This window comes from Xiphophorus maculatus, chromosome 20 (assembly GCF_002775205.1).
Source record: "Xiphophorus maculatus strain JP 163 A chromosome 20, X_maculatus-5.0-male, whole genome shotgun sequence".
Lineage (NCBI taxonomy): Eukaryota > Metazoa > Chordata > Actinopteri > Cyprinodontiformes > Poeciliidae > Xiphophorus > Xiphophorus maculatus.
The window spans coordinates 31,887,822-31,909,548 of NC_036462.1; the positions used below are offsets into that span (position 1 = coordinate 31,887,822).

General features: G+C 40.4%; 2 protein-coding genes across 3 annotated transcripts; one reads left to right on the forward strand and one right to left on the reverse strand.

Moving 5' to 3' along the window:
• Nucleotides 1-1,170: 1,170 nt before the first annotated feature.
• Nucleotides 1,171-4,311, forward strand: LOC102223025 (acidic mammalian chitinase-like). Its single transcript, XM_023353499.1, has 12 exons — nt 1,171-1,209; nt 1,314-1,380; nt 1,479-1,505; nt 1,608-1,812; nt 1,947-2,003; nt 2,164-2,329; nt 2,429-2,553; nt 2,624-2,747; nt 3,025-3,207; nt 3,324-3,440; nt 3,517-3,649; nt 3,796-4,311. The coding sequence occupies exons 2-12, from the start codon at nt 1,356-1,358 to the stop codon at nt 4,041-4,043; spliced, it is 1,410 nt and encodes a 469-aa protein (XP_023209267.1). The 5' UTR covers nt 1,171-1,209; nt 1,314-1,355; the 3' UTR covers nt 4,044-4,311.
• A 4,510-nt stretch (nt 4,312-8,821) lies between these two features.
• arfrp1 (ADP ribosylation factor related protein 1) lies at nt 8,822-13,630 on the reverse strand. Of its 2 annotated transcripts, none has more exons than XR_002754578.1 (7): nt 13,293-13,630; nt 12,503-12,590; nt 12,277-12,359; nt 11,173-11,254; nt 11,003-11,086; nt 9,735-9,835; nt 8,822-9,197 (listed from the first exon to the last, which is right to left on the reverse strand). XR_002754578.1 is itself a non-coding variant. In XM_005798197.3 (7 exons), the coding sequence occupies exons 1-7, from the start codon at nt 13,383-13,385 to the stop codon at nt 9,110-9,112; spliced, it is 606 nt and encodes a 201-aa protein (XP_005798254.1). In that variant the 5' UTR covers nt 13,386-13,630; the 3' UTR covers nt 8,822-9,109. The 2 variants fall into 2 exon arrangements, 1 of the variants encoding a protein (XP_005798254.1); XM_005798197.3 differs by having other exon boundaries at nt 11,003-11,073.
• Between the last annotated feature and the right edge of the window lie 8,097 nt (nt 13,631-21,727).

Below are 21,727 nucleotides of genomic sequence, written 5' to 3' on the forward strand. Positions count from 1 at the left end.
CCATATCGCGGTTCACCTTTCACGATCTCTCTGCTTCACGGATTTGCATCGTGCATTGTGTTCTGCATTCTGATTGGCTAAACAGTCTCTCCGCTTCTTCTCTACCTGTGTGTCAACAACGTTGCGGTTTAATATGTACACGTACGTAAAACAGTTTGCCAAATTTAACATAACCGATGGTTGCATGTCGGTTTATAAGAATCTTTTTGCCCAGAAGAAAAAAGAGCGACAACAGCTACCGATAACTATGTTCTTCTCTCGAAAAAACACACCTGCACCGCGGGCTTTAGAAAAAAAACCCCGCTACACAGCGGAGTCAGGATGCAGCGGCTCAGTCAAAAGAGCAGTGAAATACACGTGAGTCACTATTTGTCCTACTGTACTTTGTTTTGTTTTATTTCCTAATCATTTTTTATTTTCTTCCGTTCTAATCCAATGACTCGGGTCGCGGTGGGGCGGCGCTGATCTCCGCAATTCGGGCACAGGAATCCGCCTTCATTTCGTATTAAAATTATTATTTTACAGTACAGCAGTTATTTGTAAAAAAAAAAAAAAAAAGAAAAAAAAAGAGTTTATACAGTACTTTTTATTTGTTAAACAAATGTTTGGGCCTGTAAAAAGGTTTTGTTCTTTGGATTCAATGTATTATGGAGTATTTCATTGTATAAATAAAGGTTTCTAATTCGCGGACGGGTTCTTTTTGGACCGTAACCCCCGCACCCCCTCTCCCCCCCAACAACGAGGGTTCACTGTATAACGTAACAATTAATGTATAAATATAATAGCAAATTGAAGTACATCATTATCTTTGTGAAAAGGATGCCATTTCTGCGGCTGACTTATGTATTTTATTTGCTTCACTATTTTGGCCCTATCTATTCCCCTAGCAAGTTCTCATGACAACAGCAACAATATTGTACTGATGTACAGTGCTCAAAGGTCTTTTTGGCTGATCAATGATATGATAATATGTAATCTGTTGCACAATCTCAATGACACCTAGACCCTGACTAAGTCAATTATTGTCCATATGTAGCATGGTACCGTCTTATCTTTACATGTTCTAATAATCATTATATTTACGATTCTAGTTTGTTGGAGGTTGGTACAACTTTTGCTCGCTCTCTCCCTTGCCCACTTTCTCTCTTCAGCAGTGTATAAAAGACCACAGTTTGCTGCCACTCGTTGGATTTTTGGTCTGGTCCCACGGTGAGTCGATGAGGGGAAGGACATCCTCTTAGCTGAAACTGGCTTTGTGCTGACTTTCCTGTGTTACTCATTTAAAAACTCTTTGTTTATTTTTTTCCTTGTAGTCATCTGAAGAAGTTGTGAGAAAAACAACAACAAATTACAACATGGCAAAGCTCGTATTGCTTACAGGTATTGTAGAAATCGCGGTTCAACAACCATTATGAGGTCCATCTATGTTGTTGAATGTATGGTTTAATTTGTCTCCCTGTTCTTTTTTTCCACCAAAGCCTTGTGTCTGGTGCTTGTCCAGCTGGGTAAGATATGATATACTTTCATCAACCGACATGACTAACATACTTAATTTTGAAGAACTGCACTTTGAGGATATAATTTCATATTTTGCTGCTCTTTCACAGCATACACAAGCAGAATGGAGTGCTATTTCACCAACTGGTCTCAGTACAGGCCTGGTGATGGCAAATTCCTGCCACAAAACGTAGACCCCTTTCTGTGTACCAGTCTGATCTATGCCTTTTCCATCATCAATCACGCCAACGAGCTGGTAACCTATGAGTGGAACGACGATGTCCTCTACAAGGCCTTCAACGACCTGAAGCTGAAGTAAGTCAACTCACTTGAGGTCATTACGTCCGATGACAGAATATGCTACAATGAACATTTAAAGCTTAAAGCAGTTTCACTTCTATTCAGCACTGCATTACAGGCTCTTCAAATCCTCTGTTTTCTTTTTCTAGGAATCCTCACTTGAAGACTCTGCTGGCTGTCGGTGGCTGGAACTTTGGCTCCACTCAGTAAGTAACTGTGCAAATCAAAATGTTACCAAATATGACTTCCTGACACAAGGATGACACATCTTGATTGTCTTTTAAACTCCTGAGACAAATGACCTTGATAACTATTGGCTGACTTTGTCTAAAAAGTGTCTTGGTCCTTAAAATCTGTCTCCTGCAGGTTTTCCATCATGGTGTCCACACCAGAAAACCGTCAGAAGTTCATCCAGTCTTCAGTCAAATTCCTGAGGCTTCATGGATTTGATGGACTGGATCTGGACTGGGAGTACCCAGGTGCCCGTGGAAGCCCCCCTGAGGATAAGCAGAAGTTTACTTTTCTCTGCAGGGTAGGTTGGAAAAAAAAGAGGCTTCTTTTGCAAACCTAAACTATATTTCCATGTTTTATTTTGACCTCCATCCTCACAGTTTTGGGGTGATTATTGCAGGAACTTGCTGCAGCTTTTGCCGCAGAGGCTGCAGCCACAGGTAAACCTCGGCTCATGCTGACTGCTGCAGTGCCTGCTGGAAAGGGAACCATCGATGGTGGATTCGAGGTCGCTGAGGTTGCCAGGTAAGCGCTGCGACAAGTTGTTTCTCATAGGAAGTCTGGGAGTTGTTGACTAAGGGTTTTGTTTACCTAGGGAATTGGACTTCATCAATGTCATGACCTATGACTTCCATGGAACTTGGGAGACGTTCACTGGCCATAACAGCCCACTGTACCAAGGATCTGAGGATTCAGGCGACCTCATCTATTTCAATACTGTAAGAATCCTTTAGCATCCTTATACCATCCTAAAACATACGTCAGGTTAAATGTCCCCTAACTTGCCATTAGGTGTGATTGTGTGCAAGATTATTAGCTCTGAGTGAATCTGTATTGCCCTGTCCAGAGTGCACCCCACCTGCCATCCATATGAGATAGGGCCCCCATTCCTGTGATCTTGCCAGGGCTACCGGTGCAAGTGCAGAAAATGGATGGATTGTTTTGGTGCCATGGTATTTTTATTTATTTACCTTTTTGTTCAATCAAAATTCTTAGGACTACGCAATGAGGTACTGGAAAGACAATGGCGCCCCATTGGAGAAGCTGAGAATGGGATTCGCAGCCTACGGTCGTACCTTCCGCCTAACATCATCAAACACAAGTGTTGGAGCCCCTGCTAGTGGACCCGCTTCAGCCGGACCATACACCCGTGAAGCTGGATTCTGGTCCTACTATGAAGTAAACAACTGCCTTTGGATACTTACTTATGTATCATATTAGTAGTATTTGACGGGCAATGGCCTACAAGCAAAATACAAAGTTCTATATTCCTGACAATGTTTTATATTGTTTAGATCTGCAACTTCTTGAAGGACACCACCATCCAATGGATCGATGACCAGAAAGTTCCATATGCAACTAAAAACAATGAGTGGGTAGGATTTGACAACAAGGAAAGCTACAGGACCAAGGTACGTAGAAGTTCTCCCAGAACACTTAGTGTGTGTGAGGTAATTCCAACAACATCTCTTATTTGTGGTCAAACAGGTCAACTACCTGCAGGAGCAGAAGTTTGGTGGAGCCTTTGTTTGGGCCCTTGATTTAGACGACTTTTCTGGAAAATTCTGTGGCGAAGGAAGCCACCCTCTACTGTCCCATCTCCGCAGTCTTCTCAATATCGGTAAGGCATGGTAGCATTCGACCTCAGTCTACACTAGAAAGATACAATGCCTTCATCAATGCTATTCAGTGTTTTCTTTTTACAAGAGGGAAATACGAATTTATGAGTAGTATTTATGTGGTAATACTACAATTCTGCCTGTACAGAGCTTCCACCAATGCCCTCAACCACCACCGCCAAGCCTGGCGCTAGCACTACGTCTACAACCACCACCACCACCACCACTACACATGCTCCGGGATCTGGCTACTGCAACGGCAAGCCTGATGGCCTCTATGCCCACCCCGACGAGAGGGCCAAGTTCTACATGTGCGCTGGAGGCACCACGTACGAGCGGATCTGCGGAACCGGATCCGTCTTCGATGATGGCTGCAAGTGCTGTGCTTGGCCTTGAGTGTTCAGTGGCAGCGATGTAAAATGTAGCTCAAACCAACAATCAAAAAGACTTCAAATCTCCTCTTTCATTCATTGTTTGTAAAAGCATGTACTTACCTTTATTATAACTTGATGCAGAAAAAAAATAATGTAGTTTTGGGAAAATATGTGATGAAAAATAAAATTTGCCAACAAACAGCTATCAGAAACTACCTTGGTACCCCTGACTACATTATTGAGAGCTGTCAAAAATACATGTTATTCGAAATAAAGTAATAAAAACATTATTTCTGTGTAATTTTCTTGTAAATAAAGTAGATAACATCATGTAAGGACCACTTTGATGTTTGCAAAAGAAAGAGGGAAGTGTGTGAACCTCAGACCTCCATCTTAAGGAACAAATATAATGTAGAAATATTGAAGCAACATTTCTTAATATCAGCCAAGTTAAAGTAAAAGCACAAACAGATCTTCCAAACTGCAGATAGTCCAAAGACTCCAATCCAGGATGGCTTAAACGACGATACAAATCTACATTTCGGAGCAGCCATCACAAAGTCCCAATCTCAGTTGTACGGAAAATCTGTGAGCAGATCTGTAAAGGTGAGTTCTGTGTACTTAAACTTGAGTACACAGAACACAGCCGGTTTAAGCCATGCAATGCATTACATTTATTACTGGAACACATCTATCAAGAGAAAGATCCCAATTTAAACGGATTTAAGCTGTGGCTCACAGATTCCTCCTCCCTCACGGTGCCACCAAATGGTGCAGAAAACATTTAGTTTTGGGAAAATGCAAATCCTTGCCCACAAGCATGTGGTGAGTGTAGGTATGTTTTGTTCTGTATTCAACGTTCACCAAAAAAGTAAATAAGCATTTTTGGCTGATTGGAGTTCAGGAAAAAAATGTTCTCCAATGCTTCGACCTAATACTTAAGGATATGCAGAAGGAAGTTTTGATGCAAGACTAAAAAAATATTGCTATCACACAGTTTGTTGGGGCCCAATTGTTTTCACATACAAAGTTTCTTCCCGTCTACAAATATCCACATTTTTCTGATTGACAGCTCCTGCAGGACATGGAGGCACAGCTAAGCCTTCTGCTAACCGCTCACTGTACATAAGAAGGAGAAAAGCAGGCAACACTGTGAGCCCTGTGTTCCTTTTTTCCCCTCCAGTTTAACTCAAATCAGCTCTGTCAGAATCTCTAGAATTAATGATTACCTAACAACAGACCACAGTTTGAAACTGACGGACTGTATGTCCAACCACAAGGAACTCTCACCATTCCTTCTCCGACTTCCAGTATAAAACATCTTCCTGTCGTTTGCAGAAATACTCAGATGCCTCTGCAGTTGTCAGGTGTACCAAAGGTGGTCAAGAAGCTGCGTAGAGACAACTGGTGTGAAAACAACCATCTTATGCTGAATGTAAATAGCGCAAAAATCTTTCGTTTTCTCCAGAAACAGATCAAACACTTTCAATCATGGTAGGATGAGCGGAGGTTATAGAGGAGTATAACTATGCCAGTGTTCACCTAGATGCACCAGGGGTGTCAAACTCCTCAAGGGCCGCTGTCCTGCAGGTTTTAGATGTGCCACAGGTACAAAACACTGGAATGAAATGACTTAATGACCTCCTCCTTGTGTAGATCAGTTCTCCAGAGCCTTAATGACCTAATTATTCTATTCAGCTGTGGTGCTGCAGAGGCACATCTAAAAGTTGCAGGACACCGGGCCTTGAGGACTGGAGTTTGAGACCCCTGAGTCAAGCTGTTTACAAGAAGAATCAGAATTGAATGCACTTACTGAGGAAGCGTTGGTCCCTCAGTACAAGACGCAGCACATCTTCTATAAGTCTGTCATGGAGAGTTGTTCAATATCGTCATCACTTGGTTAGCAGCATCAGAGCCAGCGACTTAAAAAAATGTCGCAGAAGCTCGTTGAGAAGGGTTGTCTCTTTTTTTCTATGGAGGCTGCTCTGGACACTCTGGGGATTATTAGGACGTAAACTTTGCACATTCATTTTAATTCATGAAAATGCGAGTCAGCTGAATTTCTCTCCTGCCACCTTATTAGAAGAGAGCACGTACTTGCTTAAGAATAAGGAGCAGCTCTGGGCATCAAAAGGGCAATGTATTGCAAGTCAGACTGTTTTACACAATATGAATCAAGATCACAGTGGTGGGTCAGTTCATGGTTGGTCTCCTGTCCTGAATGTAATGCATTGCTGATGCATTACATGCAATCCATGATATCGCTGCTACGTGTCCCGAATAGATACTCCAGCAGATAAACATCAGGTTTATCCTGGTAGATACTTCGTTACCAATTGAGATTATCTGGAAACTGTTCTGAACAATATGCACTGAGAGAACCATTCTGTCTGCGTACATGTCTGCCGTGTGTGGAAGTCAGAAACGATAAGATATAACACATTTACGAGTGCCTTATCTGTCGAGTACCTCGTCCTGTCGGGTCTGACCCAGATGGCTGCATTCGTCTGAGATTCTGGGTCACAGCTGATTTTTCACATACAGTCCGTCCGTCCCCTCATCCCCCTGCAGCCCTGAGCATCCTCTCCATAAGACTGGGATCCAACAGAGAGTGTCTTCAGTCAGAAGCTTATCCACAAACTCTGTATTACTGACTGCTACAGGAGACCCTTCCTGCCCTTCCAGCTATCATCACTATCTACAACATGTCCATAGAAAAGCCTTTATAATCTGCCGTAACTATTTATTTCCCTTTGATGTTAATGTTATTTTGGGTTAAATTTATTGAAATCAAACGACTTGAGGAAATAAAATGGGGTAGGGAGAGATGTTGGAAGATTACTATTTTTATTTATTTTTTTATGTAAGAATTATTTCATTATCAACAAAACTACATTTTCGTCCTTAAACTAGTCAAGTGAATTGCATTAATCTATTTTTTTAAATAAAAGATTCCCAATTTCGTCACAGAACCCAGTGCGCTTGTGTAAAGCATTAACATCAAAGCAGCCACAAAACAATGACACTCTTTTACTCTAAGCCGTTTCTTTCCTCCATCTAACTTTCCAGACCTTAAAGTAAGGAAGTTATAGCAAGAAAAAAAAGGAAAGAAGACTTTTGACTAAGTCTATCTAGGTCTTCCTTGGAATTCTTCACTCTGTTTCAAGTGGCAAGAGATACTGAGAGTGTTTATTTGGTTTCAAAGATCAATAGTTACAGAATAACCCCTCTTATCATCAAGCCCTCCCTGTTTTTCAGACCCAGATCCACACCTCCCATCTCTCAGCCAAATCTGCCGTGTGGTGGCAGCCATCTTCTATGGTGTAGTAAGTTGTGGAGTGTGATACTTTTAGTGGGATCTTCTTTGTTGACAAGCAGCAGTTTACAGCTGAGAGGAAGAAGTTAGAAAAGCTAATGAGGAAGGCCAGCTCTGACCCAGGATGCTTCCTCCACCTATTGCAGGTATTTGAGAGACAAATGGCCGATCAAAAATAACATCCCCGAGGGACAATGTCTCCCACCACATCCATAAAGCTGTGGCAGAACCGCAGAGCTCCTTCAGTCTGTTTCCTTTATAAGTGTGCGTAAAACCTATAGTCCACTCACGTGAAAAAACACACACAATTTCAGTTACTGTGTTTCCATTAAATAAGAAACGCAATTAAAAGTTGCTCGCAAAACATTCTGCGCCATAATCTTCCTACCTCTTCCTGTTGTCTTCTTCGTCCTTTCCGCCTGTCGCAAAACATTTGTTGATCATATGACTGCCTCTGATGCGAATAAAGTTGTTTCCATTGTTGTTTTGTGAAATACACTAATTTTATCTCATGCTAGCGTAAAACCTATTTTATTGAAAATGTGTTTTTTTTTTACTGGTGTATTTCTAAGTCAATTTATTTTCATAATTCCAATTATAAGGTCAGTGGAAAAGCAGCTAGTTACATGTGTACATGTTTAAATGATCTTAGAGGATCTGACTGTTTTCATCATGTTGTACATTTCGTCTTAGTTTACATCCTGTTGTCATTATTATTGATTATCTGAACGCTTCCATCTGCTGCGGCCTCTGGCATACTGAAGTCATTCTGTCTGCGACTGTGCAACCTGTCCGACCAACGCTGACAACGTGAAGGAACACTTTGGCCACTAGAGGGAAGTGTTGCTCCACAGATGACTCCACAGAAAGTCAACGTCACTTCCTCATACCAACCTGCAGCTTTCACATAACGACTTTAACTATGTCTATTCCAGGTGTGCAAATGTGTAAACCTTAATAGTGTTTATTTTTTTTATTGTATCTTTTGTACTGAAAGATAATAAAATACGCTTGACTCTAATCATCTGGATTATTCTGCAGCCAGTTCCCACCAGTTTTCCATTTCCCACAGCTGAGCTGCTTCCCTTTACGTTACACGCATGTGGTCTTTGATGCACTTGCTTTTTTCCACCCACTGTAACCTGATGTAGTTTCAGAGAAACACTGTCATATTTTGTTGCACAATTTCACATGAAGAATAAAATGACAAATGCATTTGATTGTTCAAACGAATACACAGCAGGCAACCTTTTAAGCAGGCCACCCTGCTTACATGCAGCAGAGCATGAACAAAAGAGACTTTCAAGAAAAAGTATTTAAATAAAAAGAATGTTTGAACCTTCATTTTGTTTTACCCTTTGTCCTCAAATATGTTGTGCCCTTTCTGGACGAAACCGATATTAAATGTTGACCTTAGTGCTTCATGGCCAGACACGCCTAAACCTGGAAATAAAGGAAAAATGAATTTAAGGACCCGACTAAAGTAGTGAAAACTTGATGTATTTATAAGAGAAGTGACGTATCAATGTTTCCTTGCTATCAGTGAGGCTCAGCTGACTGTGCAGTCCGATACTGATCTCTAGAAAACGTGTCGCCCCGAGTTCACAGTGCAAATTCAACCTGTACAGCCACACCGTAACGAGAGTCCAAAGGGAAAAACTTCCAACTAGAGTAAAACTAGAAAAACAGAATGTCTTCAACTCCAGGGGTCGCATGGAATGTCCTTGTCAAAAATTCCGCCAACGTCCAGAATATGTGGGGTCAGCCGTGTTTTAGGTGATGTCCTTCTGCCTGGGCGGCCGGTGAATGTTCCTCACCACACACTTCACCATCCACTGAATGCCTTCGTTCACTCCGTCCCTGCAGCACAACGAGGGAAGAATCAGCAACAGGTGGATTCTTTTTTTCCACAAAGTGTCTCAAACAGATGTTGACCTGAATCTCCTGAATCCGAAAGATGTTGATAAAATGTCTCTGACATTTTCTACCTCTTATTATTCTGGCACTTAGAATTTCTAAAATCATTTCTAACTACCTAAAACAAGAGAAGCTTTACCTGGTTTAACTTAAGACAGTGAGAAAAAAGTAAATAAGAGTTTGTTTTTTTTTATTCGGTGTATGTAAACTGTATCTAATGCATCCACTTGTCTCTTCAAAAAATGATATGTTGTTAATGTTTGTGGTGAAAGGAGTGATTTCTGTTTTCTTTTAGGCAGTGACCACATTTAAATGTGAGGATGCCCTCGTCATGTGCCAACTGTCCAAACATTAAATACACTCAGTGTGCATTCAACCAGCTACAAGTCTTAACATTCCCACATTTATTAAGTGCCAAAAACACAAATAACTCTATATTGTCGGCTGAAACACAGCGTTACAGCCCAGAAGTATTCATACCCTGTGAGGGCAGTGCAGGGCTGCACTAAACAGTCTCTTTTGCCGATCTTTGGTGCCGAATCACTGAAGGCTGTTTTGATGTCCGGCACCGACAAACAACTCTGAGAAGAGAAAAATACACACGACAACCGTCAAAAGCAACACGAGGGCAAAGCATGACACTCACAAACTCATTCCTGGTTTGTCAAATACTGTCGATATTTTTATTTGCCGTTTTTAACAAGTCAAAATGGACAAAGAGAAAAAAGAAAAATCAACGATCACTAAAGCCAAATATCATAAGATTATTATTCTGCATAAAAAAGAGTCATGAACCGTCAGACCCAGAGGAAAAGAAGATTGATTTCTGCTGTTATAACATTGCTGCCATCTCTATGTAAAGTCAGGAGTGTAAAAAGTTGGTTTTGTTCCTTTTTTGTTCTTCTGAGTCAAAATCACCACCTGTTCTCAACAGAGTACGACTTTTACAGTAGCTGCATCATTTTCTTTACAAATGTGAGCAAATCTTTGTCTATATTCTGCTAATGTCCCCCAAAAAATGTTCACAATTGCAGTGTTTCCATTAAATAAGAAATGAATACATGAATGAGCTTGTTCACACGATAAGTCATTAAAACTCATGGCAGGGACGGATGTAAACAGTTACATGAGATATATTCATAATTCAGCGTTCATCATCTCAGCCATCAACTTTTTATAAACTGTGATGCAGCGACAGCTGAAAAATGTGGGTTTTATTCAAAACTGCGGTGCTTCCATTAAGCGGACTTGTGCAGTTCCATGGGTAATGGAAACGCAGCTATTGTTTGAAATTGGTGGTAAGCAGGTTGCGGTTTTCTCACAGAGTGTCTCGAAGCATTCTGTGAGATCGAGCCTTTAAAAGACCGGATAGCGATTTTGGCTGATGCCGAATTTGTTCTCCGAAAAGTCCTTAAACATAGCGACCAAGTCACTGAGTCGGAAACAGTGGGGTAACTGATGCTAACTGCACAGGTGCAGATGTGACCTGGTGGGTTATAAGATAGTTTCACATGCAAATGTCAGTCGATTGCCAATCTCCTAAAAATGAGGGAAATCGGGTAGCCCGATTGGAAACGGAGACAAACAGTGCTGCTGTTTGATATTTCCAAGGTATTCACCAAGGTTGTAATTTTGCAGATTTTCACATGTATTTATATGGGATCAAACCGCAGAGATCTTTGTGAATTTGCCCCTCGTCTCTGTGTGAATATGAACATGAATAACAAAGTAATAAAGGGTTACTGTACCGGTACATCCTGCTTGTTGGCAAGAATGAGGAGTGGAACGCCTTCTAATGCCTCGCTGCAGATCATTTTCTCTGGAAAACAATCCTGATACAATTCATGTAGGTCTAAAAGGTTATTTATCTTTTTACTACAATAAAGTCACCTGCCCATAAAATCCAAACAGAACTTACCAAAGGCTTCCTTCGATTCTGAAAGGCGGTCTTCATCAGTTGAATCAATCACATAGATGACTCCGTGAGACTCTGCGTAGTACTACAGCACGAACGAAAAGTTAGTTTTTCCAACAACAGAATGTTTTACAGGCAGTTCTGGAGGTCGTACTGGACGAGCAAAAAACTAAAATCAACTCACTGGATCCTGGGTTCACTACATCCTAACCCAGGGGTGGGCAACTCCAGGCCTCGAGGGCCGGTCTCCTGCAACTTTTAGATGCATCTCTACTTCAGCACACCTGAGTCAAATAATGAGGACCGCAGGACTCTGGAGAACTGGACTGCACTTAGGAGGTGATTCAGCTGTTGGATTCAACTATGTTGGACCAGGGAGACGTCTAAGAGTTGCAGGACACCGGCCCTCGAGGACCAGGATCGCCCACCCCTGTCCTAACCTTTGGGTGTGTTTATTGGGATAAAATTTGATCATTTTAAAAAGTACTTAAGAATTCAAACATTTTTTCCCCCCTGAAATATTCAACCTAAACATTTACTGCAGATGTACAATAGCAATTTATTTTGGACCGAAGTTTTTAACATATTTCCAGACGCACACCTTGAAAGTCAGCCTCTGCTTGTGTCATTGCTAGTCTAATGAAGAATAGTCGATATGGACTTGGGACTTTATCGCAATATTTCGGGGTACTAAATTTGTGATGACAGTCAGGATTATGATAAAAGAACAATCTAATATTTATATTTTAGGTATCTTTATGGGTGTTGTTGCATGGCACTGCATTCATAGTGCCACAAACACAAATATGGTTCTTGAAAAACGTTCCCATTTGAAATAGGCAATTTAAAGAAACTGTAATTTGTATCACCAAGCTACACAGTAACTGCATTTAATCTTACTTTTGAATTTACCGATACTTATTGATGCTCTCATGGAACAAACAGTGCAGGAAATAGTAAAAATCCCGTTCCCAACCATACTGTCAATTTAGATTTTTTTGGACTGTCATTTCTTGTGACCACTACAAATCCTAATTCTTATTTTTCACGATACGATAAACCCCTAACAGAGAATTTCACATTGCTGGTGCTTCGTTTGTAGCATACTTTGTCCCAGAGAGACTGCAGCTCCTCCTGACCTCCCAGATCCCAGAACATTAGGCGAGCCTTGCCGACGTCAATGGTACCAACTGCGAAGAAAAGAGAAAGATCCGGGAGGAATGAGCCGACACAACGGAACCATTTCAAGCTGCTTCTGTTTGTAACCACAGAAGTCTGAACAACAGGCACAAGTATCTGAAGCCTTCGAAACATGATTTAAATATCAACTTACTGTTTAACCCAACTGTTGTTGTGACTTTGGACAGATTCATCCCCTTGTAGTTTTTACTGAACTTAGTCTTGGTCTGTTCCAGAAAGGTCTGCAGAAGGAGAGAGAGCAACAGTTGGTTGTCTGGATCATAGAGGACATACAAGCTGCAACTCTACAGCGGATCCAACAGGTTCCGGACCAAACTAAATATGGATTCTGATCTTCATCTAACCAGAACAAAGCTGAAGATGTGTAAAAAAAATAACTGTCACTATGACAAAAAGTTGGTCTTGCTTGGTGAAGAGGATGGTGAACGAGTGTTGAGGTTACCAGGTCTCCAAAACAGCTTCTAGATGCTGTCTGTGTAGCAACCAGCTCTTTAGGAGCAATATGGCTAAAAATCCTTTATTATTTAGTTAAATCCAACCACTAAGTACTGTGGAGGAAATGTGATGTTGTGAGTTTGCATATGTTCCGAGGTACATGGAACCTGATCTGTGTCCCTGAAACAAATGAGATTTAGTGTGAGGTGAGTAAAGAAAAGCTAAAAACCTCCTGAAGCTGATGGCTAAAACTGGTACCACAGTGTTTAGCGTCCAGTTTCTGTACAAACATCAATGGCTGAAATGCCACTCAGAAAAGAAGAAGCAGTTTCTCCAACAGCGATATAAGAGGCAGCTTACTGCAGTCACTGACTCTTGGACCAAACAGAATATTCTCTTTGCACTTTTTTTTACAACCACTCAATCAACATTAGAGGAAGAAAAACGAGAAGTAAACGTCAGGACGCCACTGACAGCAGACAACATACCGTCTTTCCTGCATTATCCAGCCCCAGGATCAACACGCAGTATTCGTCCTTCTGAAACATGTATTTGTACAACCCAGACAGCAGAGTGTACATTTTGGATCAGCTGAAAGAAGTGCTGATGCGCAACTCCGGCTAACTCCTGCTGTTAGCCTGGTTTAGCTAAATAACCGTGAGTCTGTCACGGCAAGACGTTTCACTTAGACGTCATCATATACAGAAAACAGCTAGCTGTGCTAAAACAGCCCGATAACCGTAAACGCGTCTAATAACTACTGGAAACCAAATACGCAGCGTTACACGACGACAAAAGCTCTTCTTCTTCGTCGTCTTTTTTCTTCTTCTTGACAATGCAAAAGCCGAAATGTGAATTGTCGCCACCTACTGGTCTGGAGTGTGTGTGTGTGTGTGTGTGTGGGGGGGGGGGGGGGGGGGGGGGGAAATATAAAAGAGGGAAAAACCCCGATTCTTTTTATACAGTTGATTTGTAAATATTGTAACTATTCGAAAAAATACATAAATAAATAAAATCTATTTGGCTGTACACACTTTGAGAGACCCTCCACAGTTAATTACTCAAAGTATAGTAGAATGTTTACATCTTTTCTTTTAAATTTTTTATATTTGTGTTGCCACGAGGTAAATCTTTCAAATTTCACTCGTGTGTTTAGGGAGGAAAAAACAAAAACTTCCACAGCGCTCCGATGTAAAGATGCAAAACAAAAATTTAGTCCACAGTTTTTGCGTAATTCTTTTACAGGAGCAATTGGTTCTTACCTAACCTCCACAAACAAACTTGAAAACCCGTGTGGTTCTGTCCATCTACTTGCAGCGCCTTCCCTTCTCCACTTTCTCTCCTTCGTTGACGCTCCACCTTATTTGAATAAATTGCGAAGTGGCCAATTAAGCTATAAAACATACAAACTTCTAATAAAACACTTATTTACAATAAGACATTATGAAATGATCCACACAACTCTACCTATTTCTGGACTACAAATGCACTTATTGAATTACTAATTAAACAAATCCATTTTAAAAGTGACTGAATATTTAAACATTAACTTATATAAGTTAATGTACAACATTTTGGTTTACTGTAATGCACACATTGCATTTCAATAAATTGTGTTACATGAGCTATGTTGTTTTGGCTGATCGCAATAACAACACAGCTCAGTTTGGTACTTACATGATTTATAATATGACTTGTTCAGTGCCCTGCGACAGACTGGCGACCTGTCCAGGGTGAACCCCGCCTCTCGCCCGGAACGTAGCTGGAGATGGGCACCAGCAACCCTCCCGACCCCATTAGGGACAAGGGTGAACAGAAAATGGATGGATGGATGGATGGACTTGTTCAGTCCAGCATGTTCTACAGTAAGTCGAGTAATTTCATTCGTTTCTATTTCCTTTTCCTAGCTCATTCATCAACCAATAAAATGTTGAGGATTTAAACGTACCTTCCTCTATCATTACTGTCCCATTACTCTTGCCAAATCTAACAAGTACAGTGCCTATACAAAGTGCTGCTTGTGACCAACAGGGACGCGGCACTTTAAATGAGAATAAAAATCACTAAATGCATGAAAACACTTGCGGCATGAAAAGGCCGATGTAATCCTGAAGGCCTGTGAGGTTGCTCCTGTTCTGCTCTACTCAACATCTTGACAAGTTTGTCAAATTTTAAATGAAGATAGAAAATGACACCAAGATGTGCTACGTCTGAGACTTGTTCAGTAATTTGTCCACTAACCTTTACATTAGAATAATTACTGATACTAATTAATAAACCCTACGAAAAAGGAGAAAAATGACAGTTGTGTTTAGATTCATTGTGACACAGAGACAGCTGAGATGACACTGATATGACTGAAAACTTACCAGCTACATAAACAACGTCATCAGTATAGGTCTGGAAACCTGCATCAGGACACAAATGTGGTAAATCCTTTATTTAAAAACATAAATGAAGCAGATATTATCTGTGGCCATTAGGTGTCAGTGCAAAGCTATGATACGATATGATAGGAATGTTTGCAGATCTTCAGAGGAATATGATCTGCTAAATAAAGAAGTGATATGCAGTCTCTTTGGAGTAATCAAGACTGTTAGAGTTAAAAAAAACAAACAAACTACAATTTTTCTAAGGAGGGGAGCAAATCCTTTTAAAAAGGCTAAACATCTGCCAACTGTGGTATATGACAGAACTCTGACAGACTGATATCTGCCTCGGTGATCGTTCTGAAGGGCTGCCACAGGCTCTGAGCCTCAGGCATCAACAATCCATCCCAACACCAACAGACTGAGCAGCAGCAGGCGTCAAGTTTAACACGAGGCAAAGAGATCTAGATGTAAAGTTCAAAGCAACTTTCTTCAGAACCAAGCATTTCAATTTTGTTTCACATTGTCCAAAATATAAATGCACTGAATGGTTAACTTTCTGTCTGCGGGAAACTGTCTGCGTCTCAGTGAATTGAACACAGGAAGAGTACTTGCACAAGCAAAAACCTGACCTCTGACCCTAAAGGCAGCACACAATTGTTTGATTCTTCTGTATCTTGAAAATTGATTTGGTCACAATTGTTTCCAGGACTCTGAAAATGCAGGTAAAATACCGACTGGCTTGTAATTGTGTCTTGGATCACAGCTCCATACTTGATTTTTTTTTAACCTGCAGCAAAATACACCCACTGATAACAGACAAATTATTTAAGTTGAGTAATTGGCAATAACAATACCTTTGATTTGATTCGTGAATTGTAACATGCTTGTCATAGCTTGCCTGTGTCTAAAGCCAGAAACACATAAATTCTTTTTTTTTTTTTTTTTACCCAATTTTACCCACAATTTCTATCCGGGGAAAGTGGGCAGCAGTTTGCACTGTTGTTGCTGAATGCCAATGAAAAACAGAAACTGAGACTCGACAACAGCAGCGTGATCCATTTTTGTCCCTCGAAAATGTTATCTGTAACGTTACCAACACAAACACAGAACAGCAGCGGGCAAAATACACGAAACATTACACTGGCATAATAAACGGACGTAAAGAAATGCTGGGAGACAGACAAAAATGGCTCCAGTTAGTATTAACCGAAGGCAACTTTAAAGAAATCTACGTTTAGCCATATTTTTAAAAGAACTCAGTGTTTCAATATTACTGTTTTCTGGAAATTTGTTCCAGATTAGTGGAGTCTGAAAACTGAGAAGCTGCTGTTCCATGTTTGGTTCTGATTCTGGGGATGCAGAGTAGACTAAAACCAGAAGACCTGAGTGGTCTGGAAGGTTCATATGACAACAGATCTATAACGTCGTATTGATTGCGAAGCCACCAAAAGTGTTTAAATGTTCTCTGAGAATCATAGCGCCAGTGCAGAGCTGGACGCAGGCAGCAGCATTCTACATCTAGATTGTCTTGTTAGACAGACTGGTGAAGACTCTGTTGCAGTAATCAATTCAACTAAGAACCTAACTAAGTCCTTCTCCTTTCAGTAAGACTCAAACCAGTCAAGTACTTTACCAGAAAGTGCAGCCCAGTTCTCCAGTCACTTCAGTATTTTGGTCAACAGTGTCAAATGTTACCAAGCGGCATCTTCCTCAGTCTGTTTTTATGTGGCAATCATTGAAAATGTTGACAAGGGCAGTCTCAATACTGTGGTGAGCACCGAATCTGGACTGAAAGACGTGTATGTTAATAATGTATACCATTAGTGTACACAGCATGCAGTGACAGAGGAGAAGGTGCCGAGCTTACTACAAAATGTTGTGTATCACAATGCTTCTGGAATGTGATAGTTAATTATTACAAACACAGTTGTTGTTGCTCCTGCATTCTGGTGAGCTGAAGTCTCCACTTACACTGGAAGCGTGAGGAAACAGCTGCATTTGCAGATGATCACCATTTTGGCTGTAGCCTCGTAACCCCGGCCGTTGGTCTGCAAATGAAATTGTTTCCTAACTGGAGTCTTCAGCTCACCAGACCCTTTCTGTGCACCTTGGAAGTTGTGATAGAAACCTTTAAGGTTCCTGCAACCCACAGACACCAGGAGTAGAAAAAAAATGAGTTGACGGAATGAGCGATTGCTTTGACAGCTTCCTGGTCATTCAGAAATGTTGCACTTAGTGTACACGACTCCCTCCCTGCACAGGTTCTGGAATCAAAGAACCCTTGTAAATTAGAGCCCCAACTAACACAGGAGTCTAGTTCTAGTCCAGGGCATTTACATTTTAGTTAGTCAGAACTTCACAATAAAATACTCACAGTGCTGCATTGTTAGCAAGCGCTTTCATTGCTTGCTAACAAGGCAACATACTAGGTATGGATGTATTTGTGGGTGTTTAGTTGTGATTGCACTGAGGAATGACAAAGCACAGAGTACTTCCAACGTTTCTTGTTTTTTGCACATGTAGCATGAAGGGCAGAAATTCCCAAAGCACTTCGGTGCTCAAAAAACTGCGAAGCGACACTGTACTTCAGGGTGTTCAGGATCCAAACATAAACTTTCCCATCTTAAAATCATGACTCTTTTCTCACTCGGATTTTCTAAATGCCCCACAAATGTTTACGGAAAGTCCCCTCCTTAAGTAATAATTCTGGTGTACAATAGAAATGTTGTGCAGTGGAAGAAGTGACGAGATGAATTTTCTGTTGTCTCCAAGGCCACTCAAGTTTCTTGGCATTACAGAGAGTAAAAAACCAGCCGGGCTGCATTCTTCCAGCGCTGGTGGAAACTGGGCATAATTGCTGTTATGAAATTGTCATCAAAAGTGCAGTTTCACTGGCTGTTACTGACGTAAGACAACGCAATGGGCAAAAAGGAGAAAATAGGCCCACTTATCCCCACAACATATGGTTCACTGTGCCATCAATGGCACCACCATATAAAGCTGCAGTCCTTTCTGACTTCTCAGTTTACTGAACTTTTTATTCAGCAGCAGTATTGTCAAGGTTTCAATGCCTTCAGCATAACAATAGCGGATTATTTCCACACACAATTCCTATTTATGTAAACCACAAAACATCAGCTTGCCCAGGAGTTTAAACGTAATGAAGTTGCTTTTATTGAGTGAACAAAAAATGGAACCACTTTCAGTAACTTTGTGATTATTCAGCCAATGTTCAAGAGAAAACATGATTTTCAAGAATTCTTGCTTTAGAAACTACACCGGATATTTTAAGGTTAATTGAAAATAAACCTTTTCTCCTTTAACACTAACCACAAAACTGCCTCCTTTTTTGGTTTCAGACATAAACAGCCGCCCATTGTTTAGCAGATACATCAGATCCTTACAAACCGATTTATTTACCTATAGACTCATTAATGATTGGCATGTTAGGTGTTTTAGAGCAAATACTCCAACACTTCTGCTGTATTCTGTCTTTACGTGTTGCTGTCTTGAAAGCATAGTGTTACTTTACATCAAAAGTACAATTCCTCTTCATTTTTATCCTCTGGATGCAAGAAAAATCTGAAATCATTGTGTATATTACCAAAAGTTGACCGTGTGTTTAATTAAAATGTTATATATTCTAGATATTTACTATCCTCAACAACATAGAAATATTACACCGAGTCTCTGCATTCTGAAACTTGTCCATATCTATAAAATTGCACCTTGTAGTTTGCTTTGTGCTAATTTTCTGTGATTTCTTAATTATGCAACAGTAGCGAACCAAACAACGTGGGATCATTTACGACCTGAAGTTCTGCAGCGTGTGGAACAGTAAAAAGTTGCTGCATAGCAAAAACTGTAAAGTTATGAAGCTGTTCAGACAAACTGGTATGAACTTCATTCCTCGCGCAACTAATGAAAGCCCTTAAAGTAAAGTCTTGAAGTGGTGAGCTGAGCAGTTAATGTCTTCCTCATATCTGAGTTTGACAAGCTAGACAGAGAAAGCCTGAAAGTCAGATCCACTTTGCAAATTATGATTTAAGTGAATAAATGTAACTGCAAAAACATAAAATCTTAGCAAGTATTTTTGATCTAGTTTCTAGTGCAAATATCTTTAAATAAGCAAAGACTAAGTTCTAATTAACTTCTCAGCAAGATATAGGAGCTTGTTTTAAGTAAATAATTGCTTAATATTGATGAAAATGTTCTATTTCCATTGGCAGATTATTTCACTAAAAACATTGGGAAAATATCTTGTTACAAGAGAAAATAATCTGCCAATGGAGCAAATATTAAGGAATAATTGACTTAAAACAAGCTCATTTTTCTTGCTGAAATGTTATTTGTAAATTAGTTTTGTCTTATTTCAAGTGTACTAAAAGGTTTGCACTAAAAACGAAACCAAAGCTACTAAGATTTTGTGTTTTTGCAGTGTAACAACAGTTAGTGTTGGCCATACTAAATATGGCTACAATGCTTAAACTACATTTACTTCATAATATTTTTAATCATTGATTAAAATTGACATATGTTCCCCAGTGGGGCTTTCTTTTATTCAGTATGGATGCAGACCCCTCCAGGATAAGTGTGTTGCATAAATGGATGGATGGACTGATGCACAAAACCACTGAGCCATATGTTTAAAATATGTTCATGGATATTTCAACAACAAAAAACAAAGACAGCAGTCATAAAGAGAACCAGGATGAACTGGAATAACCAGATCTCATGTCCAAGAACCTGTCATGACTTGCAAATCAGCACCGTTTTCTAACACAACTGTCACGCAAGCAGACCGATGATGGATCCGTCTAACCACTTCGCCCCACACGTCTGATGTACTATCCAGACGTAGTAAATCAAACCTTTGCCTGTCAATGCATCTGAACTGATTAAAAATGTTGAACTCATCTCTCTTATCAGACTTTAAAACAACAGCTATCCAACTACTGCCACAAAAGAACAATCTGGACAAGTTGCTATTGAAAAATGACGAGCCAATCTCCAACCTTCCACATCATCAAGTGTTGGGAAAAAGCTCTATTGAAAAAGCTTTTTCTGATCTTAAATAGCTTCCCAACAATGACCAAGCACTCTGTTCAATGACATCCATCTAAACACAAGCTGTGGAAGAACCACAGTGTTGGTTCTGTTGGACCTCAGTGCAACATGGTCATTTGTTGACCGTGGACTGGGGAACTGTGTTGGACCTTCTGGCACAGCAGCTGACTGGTTCGAAACTTACCTAAAGAACCGGGACTTCTTTATGTCAGCAGGTAACTTCTCATCACAGCAGACTAAAGATTAAAGTTCTGTTCCCCAAGAACAGAACTTTAATCTTTTCTTGGGGCCCCTCAAGAAAAAAAAATCCTAGCCCTAACCCTACATCAAAAATGTTGGTCGATGTTTCATTTATCATGGTTCAAAAGCAACTGTATGCAGACGGGTTTTCAGTCTAGATTTAAAGGAACTCGGTGTTTCAGCTGTTTTGTCGTTTTCTAGAAGTTTGTTCCAGATTTGTGGTACATAGACCCTGAATGCTGCTTCTCCATGTTTGGTTCTGGTTCTGGGGATACAGAGCAGGACAAGAAACCAGAAGACCTGAGAGGTCTGGAAGGTTGCTATGACAACAGCAAATCTTTAATGTATTGTGGTGCTAAGCTGCCAGGTTTAAAATAACAGTATTGCTCCACAGGCAACAAACTTGTTGCTTTTGTTAGGCATTTGCCGGGTGACCTAGATTGATCCACATGATGGCGTGACTGTGAATGTTATCTACCCGCACCTTGCCACGGTAAAATGCATGACCAGTGCAATTATTTAAGCCTTTCAGTTCAAACGCGCCACGGAGACTGAAACAGAAAAATGAGCCGGTCTTTGTACTCGGCGCCTTTTCTTTGGGTTATCGCTGCAGCCATTATCATGCAGTAAGAGCTACCTGAGTGAGAGCTGAGATCTCAAGGATGACTATTCTTTTTTGTGTGAAGGTGTGTGTGTGTGATTACATGTATGAGTTTGCACATATAATTTCATGTATGATGTATATTTGCAACAATAAGTAACTGCATGTAATCCCAGGACTTAAGTGAGCAAATTAGACAGAAAAACAGTCTTGGTAAGGTTTGCTCATCGTCTGGTGAAACTGATAAAACCACTTGCTCACATGCTCATCTTCAATCTGTCATTGTCAGAGTTTCTATTTAAGGCTCTAACTCAGCCTTCTTCCTCCTTTCTGTGGATGTATTCCCATGGACAACAGCAAAAAAAAAAACACCATTAAGTCACAAAGTCCAACTAGATTATTACAACTGAAAATGACATTTTCTTGGTTAAAAAAATAAAGGTCTGTGCTAAAACATTGTTGTTTGCGGCCGAGTTAAAGGAATCCAGTCAGGCAAAGCAGATAAATTTACAGTAACTGAATCTGTCAGGCAAGAACTTATCTAATCTTCAGCGATGATGGGTAAGAGACGGTAAAGCTTAGAAAGGAAAACAGGACAGGTGAGTGTTGTTGATCGAGTTCTCTGGAAAGCGGAGGAGGGATG

What these genes read in the sequence shown, in the direction of transcription:
- LOC102223025 (XM_023353499.1), top strand. Translation starts at nt 1,356, where the DNA reads ATGGCAAAGCTCGTATTGCTTACAG. An exon ending in AAAGCTCGTATTGCTTACAG is followed by an intron (nt 1,381 to 1,478) that starts GTATTGTAGAAA and finishes TTTCCACCAAAG; the next exon opens with CCTTGTGTCTGGTGCTTGTC. An exon ending in ACCTCATCTATTTCAATACT is followed by an intron (nt 2,748 to 3,024) that starts GTAAGAATCCTT and finishes CAAAATTCTTAG; the next exon opens with GACTACGCAATGAGGTACTG.
- arfrp1 (XM_005798197.3), bottom strand. Translation starts at nt 13,385, where the DNA reads ATGTACACTCTGCTGTCTGGGTTGTACAAATACATGTTTCAGAAGGAC. An exon ending in CCAACAAGCAGGATGTACCG is followed by an intron (nt 9,836 to 11,002) that starts GTACAGTAACCC and finishes TTCTCTTCTCAG; the next exon opens with AGTTGTTTGTCGGTGCCGGA. An exon ending in CCCTGCACTGCCCTCACAGG is followed by an intron (nt 9,198 to 9,734) that starts GTATGAATACTT and finishes GTTGTGCTGCAG; the next exon opens with GGACGGAGTGAACGAAGGCA.